This window comes from Aulonocara stuartgranti, assembly GCF_965226115.1.
Source record: "Aulonocara stuartgranti genome assembly, chromosome: 6".
Taxonomy (NCBI): domain Eukaryota; kingdom Metazoa; phylum Chordata; class Actinopteri; order Cichliformes; family Cichlidae; genus Aulonocara; species Aulonocara stuartgranti.
The window spans coordinates 10,612,407-10,620,968 of record NC_138944.1 but is presented as its reverse complement, the minus strand read 5'-3'; the positions used below and the strand labels follow the sequence as shown (position 1 = coordinate 10,620,968).

The window sequence follows — 8,562 nt, the reverse complement described above, 5'->3', positions numbered from 1 at the left end:
GTCCCTCAAAAGACCTGCTCCCTTAACTATGATCTCCAATCTATGGATGTTGGGAAATACTGGTGTCCAGTGACCAGAACATTTGATGATATGTAGACTGAAGTCGAGCTGAAAGTAGTACAAAGTAAATGTTTTTTAAGGTTTCATGAAATCTGAGTTGACAGCAATCGCTTCAATGTGTCAGGTCAGAACACTTATAAATGTTCAGATGAGAGTGGCAGACTCCAAGAATTAGGTTGTTATACGTGTGTGTGTGTGTTTTCTGTAGACAATGCAAAGCAAACAAATATCAGAAACCGAATTACATTGCATTACCTTAATTACATAGTTAAAGGCAAGGACTTCAGTTTGCATGTCTATAAACAGTGGTACAAGTGGTACAAGTAACTGTTTAACTCTAATTCTGAGCTAATTAATAATGGAATAACTGGTCCGTTAGTCTTTATTAGAAGTATCTGTGCAAGCCCCAAAATGAAGATGATTTTTTTTAACTTGTCATCATAAGACTATAAATTCTCCCCATTTTGAATTAGGTTCAAGCTTTGGGACTGACACAAAATCAGGGGATTAATGATGCTTTTATATTAATGAATGCTTAATGTTAACAGGATGAAACACAAAACCTCCGAGTTGGTTTTCTACAATGCAAGCTTTATAAGTAAAATTTCCTAAATCTCTTAACTCTTGTATTGGCAGTGCTGTTCTTAACACTTCTAACTTCTAAATACTTCTTTCACCACTAGATGGCCTATGTCAGCTATTTTACAAATTACTAAAATACACTTAGAGGAAGAGACATCGAAGAAAGCGCCATCCCCTCTGTACTTATAGTTCAGCTCTGCACGTCCCTTCTCATTGCTGTAAAAGACCACAGTGTCTGCATAACATTTTCAAATCTTAAATTTCAATCAGCCAAAGCAAAGATGTGGAGCCTCCAAAACCTGCTTTTCATCCTCTGCAGTAAGTATTTTAAAAGAATAAATAAATAAACATATAAAGGTCAAAGGCAGATGTAGATTAAACAGTAGATTTATCTGTTTTACTGTTAAGGAGCAGTATGCAGGACCAGTTATGAAAAGTTAGATGGCTGTCCTGGTCATCTGATTTTTTTTTTTTTACAGCTCTAACGTTGCTTCAAATAAAACATAATATTTTCAAAATGTCTTTACAGTGACTCTGAGATGTGTGACCTGTGAAGCAGGGGTGATCCATGTGACTGGATATGTGGGGAGAGAGGTTAACGTTTCCTGCTCTTATGATGAGGGTTATGAATCTTATGAAAAGTACCTGTGTAATAATGACTGTGGTAGTGGCGATGTTCTTATTACAACATCAAACTCCTCGAAAAATAAATACAGTATCCATGATGACAAAACAGCACGAATCTTCACAACGACCATCTCTGATCTTCATTCTGTGGATGCTGGGAAATACTGGTGTGGAGTGACCATATTTGGAATAGATATTTACACTGAAATCGAGCTGAAATTAGTACCAGGTAAATAAAGACATGGACAGGATGAATTGTACATTTAAAGTGATTAAAAATTATATAAAGAAAGTTAAACGTACTGCCATTACCAGCTATATCTGCTGTAAAATCAACATACTGTTAAACTGTAGCTTAACTCAATACTCATTGGTTCAGTTTAGTACAATCAATCTTAAGATCCTATGCTGACATCTCAGTGCTTAAGCCCGATGGATAAACATGTACAGACCAGTAACAAAAAGACATAAAACACTCCCGAGTAGATAAAATAATAAATGCAAACAGTAAACGCTCATATAAGCACTGCATGGTGGAAAAAAGTCACAACTTTATAAATGTATGTGAAACAAGCAAAAGACATTAAATCAGTGACTAATGAGGAGATAAAATAATAAATGCAAACAGTAAATATATTTAAACCCTCATATAAGCATGTATGTGAAGCAAGTGAAAGACTTTAAAACAATGAGTTGAATATAAAACTCTTGTTCTTTATATATAACCATTTTTTGGCTGTAACGCTTCTGGTGCTGTTTACCTTCTTGACAGACAGCTGCTGTGACACTGTGACCAAAGTTCAAAGTTATGAGGGATACTCTGAGTCTGTCAGTTGTCCGTATGAGTCTCAGTATCAGAACAGTCTAAAGTACATCTGCAGAGGAAACCGGCCCTCCACATGTCTGCAGCAGGCACTGATCACCTCTGACACCAAACAAAATGGGCGATTCAGACTTGATGATGACAAAATGTCAGGAACATTCACAGTGACCATTAACAGCTTGACTCAAAATGATTCAGGATCGTACCTCTGTGGTGTTCAAGGAAACTCTGACGTGGATGTTTTCTCTGCTGTTGAGCTGGAAGTTGAAGGTGAGAGTTCATAGTTATACTTAATTACAGCAGCCTGAATATATCAATGATTTCTCTTCAATAAGCTCCAACAAGCTGAATATCTGGTGATTCTAAAATACCTTTTCTCTTTCAATCTGACAGAGTGGTGCTGTGTCAAATCAACTACAATAAATGGTACTGCAGGATATCCACTAACTTTGCAGTGTCCTTATCCTCGACAATATCGGCATAACAGCAAGTTCCTCTGTAAGGGAGACCACCGCAACAATTGCACAAAGATGGCGGTGAGTCAAAGGAGGTTCACACTGCAAGATAATGCTACTTCCAGTTCTTTCATGATGAAGATCACAGCACTGGAAGCAGATGATGCTGGGACATACTGGTGTGGGACAGACTCACAGTGGGGAGTTGGAAACTACACCAAGATTGAGCTGTCAGGTATGCTATGAACAATTTTGTATATATAATGCAACTAATAGATGTGTAAGCTGTGTGCTTGTTTGGGCTCAGTTCAGCTGTCTGAGGTGTGAACAAATGAAAAAAGAAAACTGTCTGCATGAAGCTCACAGTGAGCACAACAAATAGCACCACCGAAATAGAACTACTGACAACCTCACCTACTCGTTACTTATCAGATGAACATTTATCTGAAATCTGTTTTGGGGTCTGTTTTGTTTTGCTGTATGTAAGAATTTGTTAAGTTATACAAGCTTATGTGCTATGTGCTCACATGTATTAACTACAAATATAAAATAGGAATCAAGCAAACCTTGAAAGTGTAACTATCACCTGAGTATTAATACTGTGAAAACTGATACCATGGAATATATAACAATAACTTCATTTATGTAGCACTTTTAAAAACACAGAGTTAAAAAATGTTTCGTCAGGCTGAAGATAGGGTGGATTGAAGATTGAGTCAGCCAAGCTGACTGACTGGGGACGTCTGTTTCACAGCTTGTGCGCTACAACCTCAAAAGCACAATCACCTTTGGTTTTAAAAACAGATTGACAAACATGACCAATTTAATGTCTATGAAACTCCATGAAAAACAGTAACAGAAATAAGCACTGGTTTCTTGGTTGATTTATCTGTTTCCTGGTAATTCAATGGAGAAAACGTGAAAAGGTGTTTTGGTACAAACATTTGGTCAAATGACCCAGTGTTTTTGACTTTTTTGACTATAATCTGTCTCTGAAATATAGTTGCTGAGAGCACTAAGAGTTTTTTTTTTCTCTTACAGTCTTTCTGCAGCACACCAGCACTGTAACTCCAGGCACCACAGTGGGAACAAGAATCCCAGGTAAAACTTTTTTTTTTTTTTTTTTTTTATTCTTCTTTTGTGCGTATGAAAACAAAGGCACTGCGCATGCGCGTTTTTACAGTGTTTTGAAAGTTCTTGGACAGCTGTGAGGAACACTCTCAGGGATCAGCCAGCTCGACCAGTAATTCTACCTTGTTGAAATCGTGCCAGCAGGGTTGATTAAACTGGATTCACCTGCAAATGCTGGTCCACTGACTCCATTTGTTTGTTTTAAGAAATGCATAATCCAAAATGAAAACAATGCAAATGTTTGCATAGATGTATTTAAATGAATGTCTACATTAGACCAATGAGTCAGAAGTCAATACTTTAGCAGTGAGAGATACCATAGAACTTTATTAAGGACTAAAAAGGTTCTCTCTTTTGTTATATTAACCCATCTTTAATACTGTAGCGTGACACCATAAGGGAGGATAAGTTTTTTCCAGGTATTCAGAGGGCCCGGTGGCGCCTGTGTCCGGCAGCCTCGCCTCTGTCAGTGCGCCCCAGGGTGGCTGTGGCTACAATGTAGCTTGCTATCACCAGTGTGTGAATGTGTGTGTGAATGGGTGAATGACTGGATGTGTAAAGCGCTTTGGGGTCCTTAGGGACTAGTAAAGCGCTATACAAATACAGGCCATTTACCATTTTATTTGCTGTTTGATTACCTTCTAAGAAAAAAATCTCCAAAGGGTCCAGAGACAGGGTATCACAAAGCACAGCAACTGAAACTGTCAAATGTTACAGGATTAAACCTCATCTAACTCTAAGCTATAGAACATTTCTCATGAAACATCTCCAACTGTAAAGTTTTACAGTCACTGTAGATCAGAAGTGTCAAACATAAAGCCCAGCGAGGACTCCACTACAGCCCGCTGGATGGGTTCGGCTATGTGAAGGGAGGACATGAATTTCTGCCTTTTAAACATGTTTTAATAAGATTTGCAGCTTATCTGTTATTTAATTATCTGCTATAGAAATTCATCTTTTGCCCTGAGAAATTAAATTCTGTTTATTTGTTATTAATGTCATGATGCGTGCTGTGTGGCAGGCAGGAGCTTAGACCCAAATGCAGGACTTGCAGAACACAGAGGGATGAACAAAAAACGGCAGCTTTATTGCTGGAAAAACTTTTCATCAAAAGCAAACTTCAAAAAACAACCCAAAATCTCAACACGACAACCAGAAACTATGAGACGAGAGAGAGAAACAAAACAGACTGAGAGCTAGACTAAGCCTCAGGACCACGGGAGGACGAAACACAGCACGAAGAAGTATGCTACAGCACAGGGTATGGAAAACACAGGATTAAATACGCACTGGCGTAATCAGGGAAAGGGAGACAGGATAGATACACAGCTTAACGAGAAATCAGACTTAACGAGAAAAGGGAAGCAAAACTAGACACACTGACATGAGACACAGACGTTCAAAGTAACACAGGAAACATGGCAGACACAGACTAGACACTGAACTAAACCTACACTAACACGAGGTGTCATGGTCCTGGGTCGATTTGTTCTCTATTTATTCTATGGTTCCTAGTGTCATATACTGGGTTGCCTGTGTCGAGCGGGTGGGCGTTGCGGCTTTACGCCACCATGACATGCTTTGCGGCAGTGCTGTCTATGTGCAGTTCTTCTCTTAGCTGCCACACCTGTTGTTGTGCTGTTATAACCCATGCTGGATACACGTTCAATAAAGCAGCATCATAAGAAAGCTACCGAGTGGTCATTCTACACCTAGGTTGTTCAGTTTATTAGAATTCCCCTCATGTCTTTACCCCGTGTCCCCCTCCACGTATCTGAGTTCCCATGCCTCATTTCTCCTCCTTGTGTTTTATTCCATGTTTTCCCCAGCCCGTTATGTCTGTGGTTTCTCTCCGTGTTCTCTCCTCCCCTCCTGTCTGTCTGTGTACTTCCTAAACTTTTCATTTACATCACACAGTGTCTTGTTGTTTGGTCTTATCTGATGTTTTGATGAATGCAGTTTTAATTGTATAATCTGGCACTGGCATCTAAGTCTTTCAGGTTTTCAGTCCAAGCAAGGAAACACCATTTCAATATAATATTCTGACGACTTCTTCAGCTCCTGTTAAAGATGTGTTGGTCACTGACAGTTTTTACTCTAGTCTTGCATCCTAAAAATAAATTTAACACCTGTGCAGGAGTGAAACCCTGAAGACTCTGAGCCCTTCATGGTCCACTGTTTGAAGTTTGTATTTATGTGAAAATAATTTCAACTGTTTCTACAGGTAGATTTTGAAGGTTTACAAATATAGCACAGCAGGTGAAGTTAAACACATCGAGACAAAGTGTACAATGGAATAACTGTCATTCAACTGGTTGTACCAAAGTGTTGTAGCTGCCTGATTCTCAGGACATGGAGTCATAATAATATGCCAGCAATTCTTTTTTTTTTTTTTTTTTTTTTTGGCCTGTCCCGTTTGGCTCTTTTGCCATCAGAATTGTTGTCTAAAGGCAAAGAAAGATGCCCAACGGATTTACTTTACCAAACTGACCATCCCAGCCTTGCCGTAATGGTCCATTTGATTCACCTTTTATTGTTTATTTTATTTTCACTTACTGAATACGGGACAGACTTGACTGGGGGAAAGAAGGGGAGAAAGAAAGAGGGAAAGAGAAACAGCTGAGAAGAGGGACGGGGGAGAAGGGCAAAAGACAAAAACCAACAGAACGGGCAGAGAAAAAAAAATGCATATATCAATCACCTGGATCACCTGCTGAGAAAGAAAAAAGAAAGCAAGCAGAAGAGAACAAGAGTAATAGAATAAACAACATCACAATGATATATGGGAATATGACAGTAAATACTAAATGTTAAACATTATTGTGCAGCACATAAGATCAACAGAACACAGTGTGCTTTGAGGTAGGAGCCAAAAAGGGTGTAGTTTGTGGGTGTGATCACCCGTGTGTACACCTGTGAGCATGGACGCGCTTGTTTTTTGTTTTTTAAAAGGTTCCTTCATGTAATAATCTGCTAGAGGGTGTGGGGGGGCCACAGCCCTGTCCTCCAGGGCGTGAAGCAGGTGTGGAGGAGATCAAAACTCCAGACATCCAGAGGCCCCCAGAACACAAGAGACCAAGGAAGACCAACAGAGGGGCAGCTGCGCCACTGTCCCGGAAAGAGCTGAGGAGAGTCCCAGATGAGGGCTCACTCAGCAGCCGCGGAGCAGAAGCCAGGGGGAGTTGCAGTGACGCGCCCGTGAGCTCCGCCGGCAGCCAGCTGCGCCTGAGTGACCGAGCCCCAGGCCGAGAGGCCGGGGGCACCCCACCTCCGAAGTGGCCCGAGCGAGCCCCAGGCTCCAGGCCCCGATAAGCGGCCGCCAAGGAGTGAGCCGGTGTGTACCTGGACGCCCATCCCCGGACACAAAGAACCACCAACGCACCGATGTCTGAGGGGGTCCGCCACTGGCAGGGGAAGTGGTGGTAGGGGGAGATAGGCCTCCAAACCTTGGAGGGCCTGAGATGTCCCCAGAGAGGTGGCGCCTGACACCCAACCTGACATATAGACACAGACATACAGGCACACACAGATACAAACATCCATTCCCACCCTCATGCTCTCATATGCACTTACTCCACACTCAACCAACGTGGAGACAGACATAAAGAGACGTTGTACACATGATCACACTCCCCAAGCGTACTCTACAAACCGGGTCTAGGTGCCCCCGCCCCTGGAGGGGGGAACTGCACCCAGACCCAGGTGGTGTTTCCCTTTTCCCTGCGGTGGGGGGAGGCAGACCGCCCCGACTCCGCAGCAGCAGGAAGGCTCCACACTCCAGACCGCAGTCGGACGGCCAACTCCTCCTCCTAGTCCTAGCCCCCCTGCTCCAGCAGGTCGCAGAGAATGGGGGTGAAACTTTTACAGATACAGGAAACACGTGTGTGTTTGTTACTGTGTACTTCAGCTGATAGGTGTTGTGACAAGAAATACATTTTACACCATGAATTATGGTTAACATTTGGTTTTGGTCAAGCCAATATGTTAAAACATCTGTGGGTGTGTGCACCAGTAACCACAGTTAAGTTACACACATAACGTATAAACCAAAGATCATGAAACCATTACGTAAGTCCACAGGTCTGCTGTTAGGTCCATGAAAGATTGTTATTGAAACTGCAGTTTTACTGTGTTCTGTTTTGGTTTCTATTTTTCAGATGCAGCACTCTATGTGGTTTACACAGTACCCGTTGCGCTGCTGCTAATGTGTGTTCTAGTAATTGTCTATAAGTACAGATGTCTCAAAGGTATTGTTACATTCATATACAAACAGAGACCCTTAAACTCAGATGTGCATGAAAAACTAGCATAACCACATCTAATGCTGTGTATTTTCTGAAGCTGGGGACACCACGAGCAAACATACACCCAAGACAAAGAGCTCAAAGGAAGTGATGGGTGCAACAGGAAGCAGAGTAAGTCTTAGAGAAAGAATCTTAATAGAGTTGTGCGTCTATAACACACTCCACTATAAATAATTACAATAAAAGAAATAACTGATTTTACTCATAGTCCAAACAACCTTTAATATGTAAAATTTATTTGGCTGAAATGCCAGTGTATAGACATTTTTTTCAAAATGTTTCCAACAACCCAGGTCTCTGCAACGTGTGTCGTTCATTGTTCTGCTTACTGTGTGCTGATTCTTTTTTAGATTTATGAAAATCAAGAAAGTGTCTTGACCTACAAAAAGCAACGCACCTGTAGCCACCATGAAGATCCAGGTAGAGATGAAGAGGTCTACGCAAACATGCCCACAACAGAAGAAATCCACTGTAATGAAAGTTTCCATAATAGAAAAACATGAATTGAGTTCACAACTGTGGTTCCATATATTTCATTTCATTAGTATTCCTTAGAGTGTTCATAAAACTTTCTACTCTT

General features: G+C 41.1%; 1 protein-coding gene across 1 annotated transcript; it reads left to right on the top strand.

Annotated features, from left to right (window-relative positions):
- Positions 1-860: 860 nt before the first annotated feature.
- LOC309709223 (polymeric immunoglobulin receptor-like) lies at positions 861-8,502 on the top strand. Its single transcript, XM_082537781.1, has 8 exons — positions 861-960; positions 1,172-1,498; positions 2,042-2,362; positions 2,486-2,782; positions 3,589-3,648; positions 7,836-7,925; positions 8,020-8,093; positions 8,333-8,502. Exons 1-8 carry the CDS (start codon positions 924-926, stop codon positions 8,483-8,485), a joined length of 1,359 nt encoding a protein of 452 aa, XP_082393907.1. The 5' UTR covers positions 861-923; the 3' UTR covers positions 8,486-8,502.
- The last annotated feature ends 60 nt before the right edge of the window (positions 8,503-8,562 follow it).

What these genes read in the sequence shown, in the direction of transcription:
- LOC309709223 (XM_082537781.1), top strand. Translation starts at nt 924, where the DNA reads ATGTGGAGCCTCCAAAACCTGCTTTTCATCCTCTGCA. An exon ending in TGTTGAGCTGGAAGTTGAAG is followed by an intron (nt 2,363 to 2,485) that starts GTGAGAGTTCAT and finishes TCAATCTGACAG; the next exon opens with AGTGGTGCTGTGTCAAATCA. An exon ending in TAAGTACAGATGTCTCAAAG is followed by an intron (nt 7,926 to 8,019) that starts GTATTGTTACAT and finishes TATTTTCTGAAG; the next exon opens with CTGGGGACACCACGAGCAAA.